Source organism: Scylla paramamosain, chromosome 14 (genome assembly GCF_035594125.1).
Source record: "Scylla paramamosain isolate STU-SP2022 chromosome 14, ASM3559412v1, whole genome shotgun sequence".
In the NCBI taxonomy this organism is placed as follows: domain Eukaryota; kingdom Metazoa; phylum Arthropoda; class Malacostraca; order Decapoda; family Portunidae; genus Scylla; species Scylla paramamosain.
Genome location: NC_087164.1, coordinates 21,615,859 through 21,630,561, shown reverse-complemented (window position 1 = coordinate 21,630,561; position 14,703 = coordinate 21,615,859). Strand labels below are relative to the sequence as shown.

Sequence of the window (14,703 nt, the reverse complement as noted above, 5' to 3'; positions counted from 1 at the left end):
AAAATAAAAAAAAAAAACATTAAAAAACCCGATTAATTATATATTTGTAGACTTTGGAAATGCTGATGATGCGAAGCTATTTTCTCTAAGAGGTGGCTGTGCTTCTACTAATGGGCCATATTCCATCAGCTATATAATTACATCTTCTCGTTAGGTAAACCAGTTCTTTTTTTTTTTTTTTTTTCTTTTATGGGGCCCTTAGTCTGAAATGCGATAAACTGATTTACTTCTTCGGCAAATGTTTTTTTTTTTCTTTTTTTTTATATGAAATATTCCGTAGAACATCACATCAATACATTGGGAAACTGTACCCCCCAACCAAAAAAATATATAAATAAATAAATAAATAAATAAATAAACACGTTGGTCCTAGAAAAAAAAAACAGAAATAAGGTGCTTGTGTGAAGGTTCGCTCTGTCAAACAATCAGGAACAGGATGAACTAGGGAACAAAACAATAAACTAATTAGACGAGCTGTACATCTCTCGTAAGGCATAACATCCTCATCTACCACTCGGTCAGACTTAAAAAAGCACAGTAAACAGGGAGCATAAAATAATTAATCACCTTGAAGAACTTAACATGTCTCGTAGCGCATACCATCCCCCCCCCGTAAACTCGTCACTCGGTCAGGCTCTCACGAATAGAATAAGGGGAAATAAAATAGTAAACTTAATCTGGGGAGCTATATATATAAGATTTCTACTGTAAACCCTTTTGCCACTCGGTCAGAATTGGACTAAATGTGGAAATAAAATAATGAATCAATCTGAGGGACTACACATCTCTTAACGCATAGAATCTTCCCGTACAATTCATTTGTCTCTCGGTCAGAAATAGAGTAAATGTGGGAATTAAATACTAAGGCAATTTGAGGGACTATACACCTCTCGTAAAGCACAGAATCCTCCCGTGCATTCATCCGTCATGTACGTACGGCTATTTATTAAGTCTTCGCCGTGAGGAACCTTCTTCGGTGTCCTGTTGAGCCATTAGCGGTGGCGGTGGGACTGCCAGAGGCGCCTCGAACCGTCACGCAGCCACGACTGTTGACCGTGACGCCTGACGTACACACACACACACACACACACACACACACACACACACACACACACACACACACACACACACGCAATACAAAGAAAACGGAAGATGGACAGACGTTTAACATCAAGAACGTGACATCAACGTGACAAAATGTTTACGATGGAAGTGAAATTGTTAGAGAAAATAAACGAGGAACAAGAAAGTCAGAGAGAGAGAGAGAGAGAGAGAGAGAGAGAGAGAGAGAGAGAGAGAGAGAGAGAGGAGGTGGAAAAGAAGAGGAACAGGGAAAGGAATGCAAAGTTATGATAGGAGGAAAAAAAAAGGAAAGAAGACGGAATCTGCAAAAAATGAGAAACAAAGAGAGAGAGAGAGAGAGAGAGAGAGAGAGAGAGAGAGAGAGAGAGAGAGAGAGAGAGAGAGAGAGAGAGAGAGAGAGAGAGAGAGAGACTAACCAAATCTCCTAATACGGAAAATCTTGCACGGCTCAAAGGAGTGACTCAATCTTCACACAAAAAAAAGACCTCCCAAAAAAAACTAATCAGCATCTGAGGAACACGAAACCAGCCTACGAAGGAAGAGCAAAGTGTGCGCGTCGTGAGCGGCCGGGCCTCCTCACCGACGAGTCAATATTAATTAAGACATAATTAAGAATCAGGGAAGGCAAAAGGTCACTGTTAATGAGAGAGAGAGAGAGAGAGAGAGAGAGAGAGAGAGAGAGAGAGAGAGAGAGAGAGAGAGAGAGAGAGAGAGAGAGAGAGAGCATCTAAACAAGGAAATTTAACACCTCCAAAAACAACAGAGGAGATTTCAACGAGACCTAAAATAATAATCCCAACAAAATAGTAATACCTAAAATAGTAAGAAAATAGTAATAATAAACTAATACACTAAACCAAGAAAAGTACAGTACAGAGTTTAAGGCAAAAATATGAACCACCACCATCACCACCACCACCACCACCACCATCACAGCCAGCACGGACAGGTCATCATGAAGGGGTCGCGGGAGGCCGGTCACCGCAAACCCCTGAACAATGGAATGGCCGTCTATCTTCACACCAGCAAGAAATTGACCTCCTTAATGAGTCCATCGCTTTCCTTTCCATTCCCTACCTAACCCTGTGTCTTTCCTCCCATTTTCTTATCTGTATGCTCGTGTTTTCTTACTTGTACTTTGTGTCTAAGTCCCTGCCTGTCTGTTTCTCCTTTCCCAGTTTCCCAGCACGCTAATACGAACACATGTTGAAACTCTATCGCTTCTGTTTTCCTTCCCAACCCTGTGTCGTTTTTTTCTTATTACCCTTTTTGTATTCTCCTGTCCTCCTTTAATATTCCTCGTCTATTTGTTTCTCCCTTCCCAGTACTCTTAGACACACACACGATGAAGTTCTTTAATTTGCTACCTCACTTAATTGTCTCGATGTAGCATTCTCTCTCTCTCTCTCTCTCTCTCCTCTCTCTCTCTCTCTCTCTCTCTCTCTCTCTCTCTCTCTCTCTCTCTCTCTCTCTCTCTCTCTCTGCCAGCCTCAGTGAGCACATTGTAGGTATGCTGAGCTCTGATTCCCCGCGCCTAACGGGAGCCCCCACACACCTGAGTCACGCACACCTGCCACACACCTGCGAGACGTGGTGGTGGGTGCGCGTTGCCTCATGGGTGGGTGTCACGCCACCACCTTATGTGTGTGTGTGTGTGTGTGTGTGTGTGTGTGTGTGTGTGTGTGTGTGTGTGTGTGTGTGTGTGTGGTGTGTGTGTGTGTGTGTGTGTGTGTGTGTGTGTGTGTCTGTCTGTCTGTCTGTTTACTTGTCTCTCTCTCTCTCTCTCTCCTCTCTCTCTCTCTCTCTCTCTCTCTCTCTCCTCTCTCTCTCTCTCTCTCTCTCTCTCTCTCAAATAACCCAAAATTACATAATAACACTGAATTATTCACTATTACGAGCTTATCTGATTTAAAATAAGAGAAAGTAAGAGGGAAGAAGAAAAGAAGAACAAGAGAGAGAGAGAGAGAGAGGAGAGAGAGAGAGAGAGAGAGAGAGAGAGAGAGAGAGAGAGAGAGAGAGAGAGAAGGAAGAGGCGGTGAACGTGCTTGCAAGTAACACGTATATACATGAGCGAGTCACCAAGATGTATTATCCCTGTCTGAGTCAACACGATTCCCGCAATGAGACTCGTTCATGTGGCCATCACTGCACGCAAAGCAAAGCACGTGAGGACAGGCGTGTGATGCAGGGAGGGTTCTTCGTGCTTGTAACTCATGTAAAGTGTATGTACTGCTTCAAACAATGGGATATAAGTAAATTTTAACGTGTGACTTTTTAACGGTAGCAGATCTTTGTGTCTTAACTACGGTGTTTGGTTTAGCTTCTCCTCCTAACGTTTTACTTAATCTATTTCACACTAGGATTGTCAACGCATCTCCAAAACAAAATTAGCGAAGCTTTTTTTTATTTTATTCTTTTCTTATTAAGTTTCCGGGTACAGCAGAATGAACCGGTTTTATTTATTTATTTTTTTTTTCCTCTCATTCTTTGTGCAGTCGGTCAGTTTCCTTGGCACGCAAAGAGAAAGAAAAGAATAAAAAGCTGGGAACATTACAAAAGAAAGAAAACGTGTCATCTATACCCACTACTGTTTGTGTGGGAGGGCGCAAGTGTAAATGTTTATTGGTATACTAATGTATTGTGTGTATATGTAGCGTAGCAGGGATGGAAAGACCGCATTCTCGTAAGTTTCAGCGTTTTTTCTTGACTACTTTTTAATAGACAGTAGTGGGTGCTAATCTTGGAAGGGATGAAGGGATACATATGTAGGATGTGTGCTTAGGATGTGTGAGATGGTGAAGGAAAGGAGAAAAAGAGAAGGATCTTTAGAACGTATAGGATTTTAATAAAGAACATGGAAGGAGATGAAAAGAATATGATAAAATGTGCGAATTGGTAACGAAGAGGAGTAAAGAGAAGAATACGAAGAAAGGAAGGGTGATTTAGTAAAGCGCATGAACATTGAAGTTAAAAAAAAAAAAAAACGCGAAGATGTTTACAGAGGAAGGTTAAGTTAATAAGGGACAGAAGTAAAGAGAAGGATGTGTCGTGTGCGTAGGACTTCGTCAGGGGCGTTGGGGCGAAGCGAGCCGTTACTCAGGAGGCAAAGAGAAGAAAATAATCTGTTCTCCAGTGATCACCACACGCCGCAATGACCGGAAGTATTAAAACCTTGACCTGCTGGCGGAGGGAGGGAGGGAAGGAGGGAAGGGGAGGAAGCCAGGGAAAGAAGAGGCCCCAATGAACCAGACTGTGACTTAATTTTCCTCCTCCTCCTCCTCCTCCTCCTACTACTACTACTACTACTACTACTACTACTACTACGACTACTTTTCTTCTTCTTCTTCTTCTTCTTCTTCCTCCTCCTCCTTCTCCCCCTCCTCCTCCTCCTCCTCATTTTCCTAATTTTCCTCCTGTTTTAATTTACTTTCTGCCTCTCTGATTCTCTCTCTCTCTCTCTCTCTCTCTCTCTCTCTCTCTCTCTCTCTCTCTCTCTCTCTCTCTCTCTCTCTCTCTCTCTCTCTCTCTCTCAGCACAGGAAGGAATAAAATTGTGAAGAAAACTTAAAGCTTTCCTGGATTTTACTTAACACACTTTTGGCTTATGTTCTGAGGTCTTGGCAGGGAGGAACAATGCGCCATGTGTCTCTCGGTAACCCACATCGCAGGCCAGGACGGGTGGAGAGAGGGAGGTGTGGGGCGGAAGGCAAGAGGGAGGGGTGCATTGCAGTAAGAGGAAGAGAAACGTGGTATGATGAACTAACATTGGCACGGGAGGGAAGGAAGTGCATGGCTAGTGGTAATGGAGTGTTTAGACTGGGAGGGAGAGAGAGAGAGAGGGTTATAGACAGAAAGACAAACAAGTAGGTGAAAGTATAAAGTTTCAACAGTAACGTAGCTTTTTATATAATTCAAATGTCGTTCTCTTCCCTGCATTATTTCTCTTCTTGTCCCATCATAGTTATATCAGTTGCATCTTGCCAATTAGAGCAGATGATTGGGGCATTACACTAGAAAAGAGTCGATGATTGTAGTAGTAGTAGTAGTAGTTGTTGTTGTTGTTGTTGTAGTTGTTGTCGTAGTTTTAGATGTATTTTGTATTACTAATGTGTTGATACTGGTGGCGATGGTGCTGGTGTTGGTGGTGCCTGGCGAGGGGAGACACAGTGACCACCACCACCACCACCACCACTCCTCACCCACCCACCCACCTCACTCAGCTGTCACGCCACACACCTGCTGTTCGGCCTACTAACTGTTCGTCCCCCGCCCGTCTTTCTCCCCAGGCCCCACCCTTGCCTCCACACCCTCCACGCCCTCCACATCACCTCTGCTGCTCCACCCTCGAACCTTCACCTTAATCCATCCCTCGTTTAGACCACCTAGCCACGTCACCTGCCACCTGTCATCTGCTGTCCCCATCCAGTTAACAGCACCTATCACCTGCTAAAGCTGTCCCATTAATCTCCATCATCCAACACGTGTCACAAGTTCTCCCCATCCACTTAAGACTTCTCACCGACTAAAGATGCCCCACTGCTCCTCTCCATCATCCATCACTGGTCACCCATCATTTCTACCCATTTAACGGTAATTATCACCTACTAAAGATGGCCCACTACTTCTATCCGTCATCCATCACTGGTCACCCATCATTCCCACCCATTTAACAGCACTAACTACGACTCTCCATCATTCAACACGCGTCATCTTTTGTCCCCATTACTAAGAACACCCATCGCTCTTCCCATATCGTTCAGCAGATTAATTTTAAGATTATTCATTGATCACAGTCTTACAAAAGTTCGCATAGAGGTTTAAACTATCATCATGTGACAATGCATTTAATCATGACAGAAGTAGATGATGCCATAACATACATACATTATTGGTATTAATATAACAGGCAAGAGAAGATGATAGATAAGAACAGCTACAGATGATTATATTCCAAGTAATGTAACAATGTGTTCTAATGATTTGGTACGCTAGTGACTACAAAAGATAAAAATAAACTTTAATGTATCAAACAACAAAAAAGGATACGAAACTGATACGATGAAAGATGGAATGCGAAAAAAATATACATAATAAGAACAACATAGATAAATAAATTAATTAATAAAAAAATACTGTCCCCCATCCACTTAACACCACCATCATCCACTGAGACAACACACCACCCATCATAGTCACCTACCACCACCACCACAACCACACACAAGTCACTACCCACTCACCACACACCACACCCTCACCCACCCTACCCCAAGTGCTCCATCACCCACGAGTCATTGCTTCTGAATCACCCGGATCACTGCCTGTTACAGACCCATGGCTGTCTTGAGTCACCCAGTCACCCCACGACCCAGTAACCTTCCCCCAGTGCTTCATCTCCCAGTGTAGTCCAGCGTGGCGACCCGGTTGGCTGAAGTAATCGAAGGAGTATTTGTGTAGGCTCGTCTTGCATTAGGACTGACAATCTGGCCATTATCTCGCTCCAGTAACAATGACAATGACAAGAGCTCTCTTCTTTTGTTGGCAGCCTTTCCCGCGCCGCTGATCTTTCTGGCTGTCTGTGTGGCCTCTCTCTCTCTCTCTCTCTCTCTCTCTCTCTCTCTCTCTCTCTCTCTCTCTCTCTCTCTCTCTCTCTTTGGAACCTGGAAAAAAGATCTATTGGAATGTAATGGAGTCGATCTGTCCATCCGCTTGTTTCTTTAATTTTTCAGTTTTTTTTTTTTTTTTTTTTGTACGTGTACGTTTCCCGTTTTTAGAAGTTCTCAAAATCAACGAATTGTTCAGAGGAGTTTCTAATGATCTTTGTCCTTTTGGTGTATTTGCAAGTGATATCATTACTATTATTATTATTTCTTTGGTGTGTGTGTGTGTGTGTGTGTGTGTGTGTGTGTGTGTGTGTGTGTGTGTGTGACTATCAATCTGTATGTATATCTACCTATCAGTCTGTCTACATGTAAGCAACTATATATGTATGTATGTATGTATGCATGTACGTACGAGTAGTGTGTGTGTGTGAGAGCCATGAACAGCGACAGGTGGGCGGCGTGCATGGAGTCAGCCAGCAGTCAGTAAGCATACATGAAGTACACCTGAGGCTAAGCGGTGTGTGTGTCTTTCCGCAGATGTGCCGGTGGCCAATTCTGGTGGGCGCGGTGGTGCTGGTTCTGGCCTCAGCTGCTGCAGGTAAGACCCCCCTCAATCTACGTAAACCCGAGTCCCGTTTTCTGTCTCCCTATCTTTCTCTCTCTCTTTCTTTCTCTTTATTAATAGCCTTCATAAATCACTTCCCGTCCCTTTGTTGTTTTCTTGCAGTACTTTATTTCTCTCTCTCTCTCTCTCTCTCTCTCTCTCTCTCTCTCTCTCTCTCTCTCTCTCTCTCTCTCTGTCTTTTTCGCTGTTTCTTTGTTTCTTTCTTGCTATTTTTGTAGGTTTTTATGTTTTTGTTCGTCAATCTGTTCGTCAGTCTGTTTTATTTCTCTCTCTCTCTCTCTCTCTCTCTCTCTCTCTCTCTCTCTCTCTCTCTCTCTCTCTCTCTCTCTCCTCCTCCTCCTCTTCTCATGTATCTTCATCTTAACGATCAATTCAAGCTTGGTTCAGCTCCGTCACTCACCCACCACCTCTATTTGCTTCCCAGTGCAGCGGTTTGTAATGGTTAGCAGTGCATTATAGTAATCATGAACTGCACCGTCACTTTCAGCTGTTTAATACAATATACTCTCGTCACTTAACATGCTTCATTACGTGTCTATGTTGCTAGTGGTGCTCCAGGCTTTGTTACACGTATATCTTGCCACTTTTATTGACATTGTACGCTTGGCATTAGGGTATGTGTGTGTGTGTGTGTGTGTGTGTGTGGTTTTTAAATGCAATGTACTCACTTTCACTTTGTATGCCTCATTACGTGCCCATGCTGGTGGTAATGGTGGTGGTTCTTCTTCATGTTTGGTTACATTTCGTCACTTTTACTCGTGTCGTTGTACTTGGCGTTACGGTGCTTGTGTGTATCATTGCATATCATTTTATTATGTCTGTCAATAGTCTGCTTTCTCTTTCTCTCAGTTTTCCTTCAGTGTTGTATGTAGTCATTGGTGTTTTCCTTTCCCGTTCTTTTATATTCTCCCTTTTTTCTGTCTCTTTCTCTTTGTTTTCCGTCTGTATCATATTTAGTCCTTCGTGTTTACCTTTTTTTTTTTTTGCATTCTGTTATATTCTGCAAATGTTCCAGACACTTCACTAATCTTTAATCTTTCGTTTTTTCTCCTGTTCAATGATGGAGACAAATCACTTTCATTGCCACCAGAAAACACACAGTAATCGTATTGTCTTACGCTCTTGTCTGGCCGAGCCCTCTTAATCTTCTGGCCAATCTTGTGACTGGGTAGGATGTTAAGTCTTAATGTGGCTTTCATCTCAAGGTCATTGCCGTCGGACAGACTGAGGAAAGACTTAGTGAGATGGAGATAGACGTGGAAAAATTAACCTGAGTATAGACAGAGAGTGAGGAGGCATCATTAAACTAAAGAGGATAAGGATTTAGTTGTATAGACATGTAAGAAAGGTAGAATATCAGACGGAAGTGACAGACATGAGTGCACGTAGAGTTACTTAGGTAAACGAAAAAAAAAAAACTGAAACGTACAGAAGATATAGAGGTATTGACAAACACACCATCAAACAAACTGAACTAAGAGGTGTAGATGGTGAAGACAGAATAATGGAGCAGGAAATTAATTTAAAAAATGCAGAAAATCATCTGCAAAAAAGACGAAAGATGCAAGTGAAAGATTTAATAAAGGCAGACGATAAACAAAAGTAACATTAGACAAAAAAAAAAGAAAAAAAACAATATAAATCAAAGAATATGAGATGATATTGTAAAAAAAAGAAAATAAAAATCAGGAGACGAATTAATTAATGGAGAACGATAAAGTGACACCAGGAAGTGAACGGGACAGATAAAAAAAAAAAAAAACCGGAAGATGTACAAATCAGATAGTAGGAAGAAAACGGAAGACGGAAGCAAATCATAATCCGTAAAGAAAGGAGAAGAGACGGAACCAAGTAGAAAGAAAGAAAGAAAACGGTGGAAAATATCGCATTGATTATACGGAACAGATTGTAACGGGGACTTGACTAAATAGGACAGGAGCAGAGAGAGAGAGAGAGAGAGAGAGAGAGAGAGAGAGAGAGAGAGAGAGAGAGGCGTAATAGCACAGGAAACAAGGCCCAGGATAGACTTATGATACCAGGCAAGAGGGGGTGGGGGGGGATGGGAAGGAATACTATGAACTGGTGGGAGGGGTGGGAAGAGAAGGGTAGGGAAGAGGGAGAGAGTACATATGGGTGTGGTGAAAGGAAGTAACTGTGTTTAGGGAAGGGAGAAGGGAGTATATATAAAGACAGGATGTTGAGGTTCTACGTAAAGGAAGGGTGTGTGTGTGTGTGTGTGTGTGTCTTGGGTGTCTTGTCTGTCTATCTGTCTTGTCTTACTGGTATTAACATTCTTCTTATTCTTATCCTCACTCTTTTTATTTTTCTTGTTTTACTCTTATTTTCTTACTTTTCTTAGTCTTAATGTGCTTGTTATCTTAGTCTCATTCTTGTTTTTATTCTTATTATTATTTCTATTCCAATTCATCATGGTCCGGGGAATCACGTGCTGAACTCATGACTACCAGAAAGAGCTTTAGAATTCATGACAGACCGATCACATACTTCTCCCCCATCCTCTTGCTCTGGGAGGACAGAAATTCCCTGCACATCACTGAAAAATCCTTGCGAACCTCCGTCACTTCATAGCATGGAAGGATGCCATTGAGTTAGCGAGGAGCAATAGTAAAATAGACACGTTAAGTAGTAGAGAGTAATAAAGTATAGTACAGGACTGCAAAGGTTGGATAGATGTACAGAGAAGCAGTTAGAAGAGAGAAGATGTACAGGGAAAGAGTTTGACATGTGCTTGCTAAATTGAATACCTATAACTTAACACACGTAACAATGTGAAATGTCAAAGAGAAACGCAGAACATACACTTAAAGAGTCATTGGAATGTAGATGTTTCCTTTCTTTTCTTTTTTATTTCGTTCTCTTGCAATTATTTCGTTCAAGAGACGTGTGATTTTTTTTTTTCTTGACTGATTCCACACGAGTAGTAAAAAGAGAGGTCTTTTTGTTTTGTTTTTTGTTTCTTTCTGTTTTCTCTTGTTTTCTGTGTATGTGTGTATGTGTTTGTAGGAAGAGAGAGAGAGAGAGAGAGAGAGAGAGAGAGAGAGAGAGAGAGAGAGAGAGAGAGAGAGAGAGAGAGAGAGAGAGAGAGAGAGAGAGAGAAAACGAGACAAAGAAAACAAAACTACACAAAATTAAACCAAAAATAAAATTGACAAAAACTTGACAAAAAAAAAGAGACCTAAGAACACTACGAAGACTACGAAAAACCACTACACTCCAAAGAACACAAAGGAAGAGCAGAAGGTTATCCAACATCTGACCACGACGGTACATCATATTCACGGTACAATTTTCCGTCACACACGCGCCGGGTTCTCCTCTCTTCTCACATCCGGGGTGTACAAACGGTGATGGGGGACAGAGGACGAGAAGGAGATGAGATGTCAAGAATGAGGCGGAAACAAGGAGAATGAATGAGAGGTGCGGGAGATGAGAGTCATGTGTGTGGACGAGAGGAGACGTGGATTGCATAGTGAAGAGTGCAGAGAGAGAGAGAGAGAGAGAGAGAGAGAGAGAGAGAGAGAGAGAGACGGGGGTGGGGAAGAGATGACTGGGTAGATGGATACATAGATAGACTGACAGACAGACAAGAAATAGCTAAGCAGATAGACTTGCTCACACACACACACACACACACACACACACACGAAGAGATAGAGAATAAGAGGAAGAAAAAAAGAGAGAAAAAAAAAAAGAGCAGGACGAGAGCGATACTGAACGGACTGAGAGACATACATTCATACATACATACATACATACATACGAAGACAAGGATACATATACATGTACATCATCACAATATTACATCATACGACATCACGAAGAATAAATTGATATACTAAATGTGTGTGTGTGTGTGTGTGTGTGTGTGTGTGTGTGTGTGTGTGTGTGTGTGTGTGAGTGTGTGTGTAGCTCAGTCAGTCAGTAAGTCAGTCATGTGAACCAAAACAACAGCAACGAAGAAAAAGAAAAAAATAAGAAAGGCAATATTTATCATTCAACTAAAACAAAAATCATTCTCGTGGAAAATTACTGTTATTTTTTTTCTTTCTTTTTTTTTTTTCCTTTTGTTGTTATTATTTTCCTTGATCTAGTTTGGCTGTTTTCTTATCTTCATTACGTGACTCTCTCTCTCTCTCTCTCTCTCTCTCTCTCTCTCTCTCTCTCTCTCTCTCTCTCTCTCTCTCTCTCTCTACATTATTTTCTCCTTGTTCCGTTAGAATCTGCTAATGTACCTTGGAACTGTGCGTTTTGTCGAGAGAGAGAGAGAGAGAGAGAGAGAGAGAGAGAGAGAGAGAGAGAGAGAGAGAGAGAGAGAGAGAGAGACTCAGTAAACATTAAAAAAATCTTGCGTTCTTGGTATTCTTGACATGTATTTCCTTCTCCTGTTTAATTTTAGTCTTCCTCGCTTTTCTTCCTCTTCCTCTTCCTCTTCCTCTTCCTCTTCCTCATTCCTTCCCAGTTCCTCTTCCTGTTTCTCATCTCCGTCATCCTTCACAGTGGTTTTACGTACATCTTTCTTCTTCTTCCTCTTCTTCTCCTTCGTCTTCTTCTTCTTCTCTGACTATTATCATCATCATCAGAAGGAAGGAAAGAAGGAACGAAAGAGGAAATAAAGGGAGGAAGAAGGGAAATAAGGGGAAGAAAGGAAGAAGGGAAGGAAAAAAAGAAAAGAAACGACATGTGAGATAAAAAAAAATAAAACAAAGAAGGAAGTAAAAGAACAAGCAAACAAGAAATTACACTCCTGTTAAACACAGTAAAGAGACAGGAATGCTATAATAAAAATAAAAAAAAGGAAAGGAAACACGTGTAGCTATACGAGTACTGACGCATGGGACGATGACAGCAAGAACAGCTTCCTAGACACACACATACACACACATACATACACACACACACAGAGACGAGGCGGGATAATTATACCTGTAACACGAGAACGTACATTACTTAAGCGGACACTTCATGTAGACTTATTGTTCTCTCGACTTCTTATATTACTTAGTTCTTTGCTGATTCTGAAACACTTCCACGCCGCGCCTCAAATACATTCAGAGGGTTCTAGTTGAAATTACACTAGTTTATGGATGTTTTATTTATTTATTTACTTTTTTTTACGGTTCTAGTGACAGATTACCAAGATTTATATATTATTAACAGAAGAAAGACTTGAAAACAGACGAATAGTGACAGATTAACAAGATTTCTACATTATCAACAGAAGACTCTTGAAAACATGATCTCTATGGCCTTTGAAAATAATCGTGGTGAGAGAGAGAGAGAGAGAGAGAGAGAGAGAGAGAGAGAGAGAGAGAGAGCAAACCCTTTCAAAATACGAACCTTAATATTCATAGGAGTAACTCAATGAATGTGTGTCAAAGGGATTATGGGAAGCTTAACGTAGCAGTTTAGCCCACGCAGCGTTCTTCATGTACAGTTTGACCCTCTCGTGTGCACAGTGCATGGGTGAGTGTGTGCCTTGAACGTGCAGGGGTGTGGAAGGAGGTGTTGTGAAGAGAAGGAACACAAAAGAAGAACAACCAGCAGCCTTAGGGTCCATGCTAACATACAATAAAAACAATAGGATACCTTACACAATAAAGAAGGAGGAATAGGAGAGAAGGAAGGAGGAAAAGGAGGAGGAGGAGGGGGAACGTGGAAGAGGGTGTAAGACTGTATAGTAATCAGAGGATGAATAGCGGAAAAGAGATGAATGGGATGGAGGAGGAAGAGGAGGAGGAGGAAGAGGAAAAGGGTGATACACTACAGTACACTAATCACAGGATGAATAGCGGGGAATATATGAATGAGGAGGAGGAGAAGAAGAAGAAGGTGGAGGAAGAGGAAGGAGAAGGAGGAAGAAGAATAGAGGGGAAATAGGTGAAGGGGTGATGGGAGGGAAGATACTGAAGAAGAGGAGGAGGATGTGTGAAGAGGAAGAAGATCTAGAGGAAGAGGTGGATTTCCGGTCATCCTCCAAGTCAGGATATGATTCACGAACGTATTATTGACATCCTCCTCCTCCTCCTCCTCCTCCTCCTCCTCCTCCTACTCCTCCTCCTCCTCCTCCTTCTCCTCCTCCTCTTCCTCCTCTGCCTCCTCCTCCTCCGTGTTATTTTGTCTCCCTACCACAACTAATAGTACACACATCTGTTTCCTCCTCCTCCTCCTCCTCATTTTCTCTTTTTTTATCATCTTTTCCTATATTTCAGTTATTTTTTTTTTTTTTTATTATTTTATATTTATTTTGCAGATTCTTTCATTGTCTTCCGATTTTTTTCTCTCTCTGTCTTGCCTTTTCTTTCATCCCTCTCTCTCTCTCTCTCTCTCTCTCTCTCTCTCTCTCTCTCTCTCTCTCTCTCTCTCTCTCTCTCTCTCTCTCTCTCTCTCTCCCTTTTGTGTCTTTCCTTTCTCCCTCTTTTCTGTTTTTTTCTCTCCATTGTTACTTTCCTCCTCTTCTTTTTTTACGATGAGTCATTTTATGTACACTTTAATTTCATTACCCTTGTGTTTTCTTTCTCCTGAGACCATGAACCCCCTAGTACTTACCTTCCTGTCATCTCTCTCTCTCTCTCTCTCTCTCTCTCTCTCTCTCTCTCTCTCTCTCTCTCTCTCTCTCTCTCTCTCTCTAAGTTAAATTTCTCTTATTTATCCATGATTATACGTACACAGTCTTTATTTTTTTTTTCTTATTTCTAAACCTTATTCTTCTTTCATGCCTTTCATATTTAGTTTCATATCTCTCATGTTTTCTTTTACGTTATGTTCTGTTGGTAAAGTTTTCCATGTTTTCTGTGTTCTTTTGTCCTTGCATTTATCCCCCCATTCCACTTCCGCATCCTTCACAATTTATTTTCGCATTTTTCTTTGTATATTAATTGCTTGTTATATCATCTGCATTTACAAGATATAGTTTTTATCATTACCTCCTTCACTTCACTTTCATACAACTTCTCGCAACAATTTATGTACTTAGCTCATTATACAGTGAGGTATTTCTGCCGCGCCCTTTATGTCTCTCGTCTTTCACCGCCTGCCTCACGTGCATTGTTCCCTTCTACTTATTCTCCGTCTCACGCCCTGCTCTCCTCTCCTCCCCGCAGGTCTGACTGGGTTCGAGAAGCTGACGGAGCTGGACTACCGCGGTTCCACGTACTACACCATCAGGAACCTGTCGCTGTGGGAGTGCCAGGGGTGGTGCCGCGAGGAGCCGGAGTGTGCTGCCGCCTCCTTCAGGTAAAAATTGATAACGAATAAGTAACTAGGTACATAAGTTGATAGATAGAGGGATTAATAGGAGACTGAACCATGGAATAAGTGTAGGATTCACTCATAAAACTTTTATTAAACTTTATGCAAATTGTTTTTTCTCTTA

The 14,703-nt window shown here is 41.7% G+C and overlaps 1 protein-coding gene across 4 annotated transcripts in view; it reads left to right on the top strand.

The window, feature by feature from the left end:
- Positions 1–14,703, top strand: part of LOC135107016 (uncharacterized) — an 89,201-nt gene that overhangs the window by 39,768 nt on the left and 34,730 nt on the right. For all 4 annotated transcript variants that reach the window (XM_064016578.1, XM_064016575.1, XM_064016576.1 and 1 more), the window contains exons 2-3: positions 7,223–7,283; positions 14,432–14,564. In XM_064016578.1, coding sequence (XP_063872648.1) covers positions 7,223–7,283; positions 14,432–14,564 — 194 coding nt within the window. The remainder of the gene's footprint in view (positions 1–7,222; positions 7,284–14,431; positions 14,565–14,703) is intronic.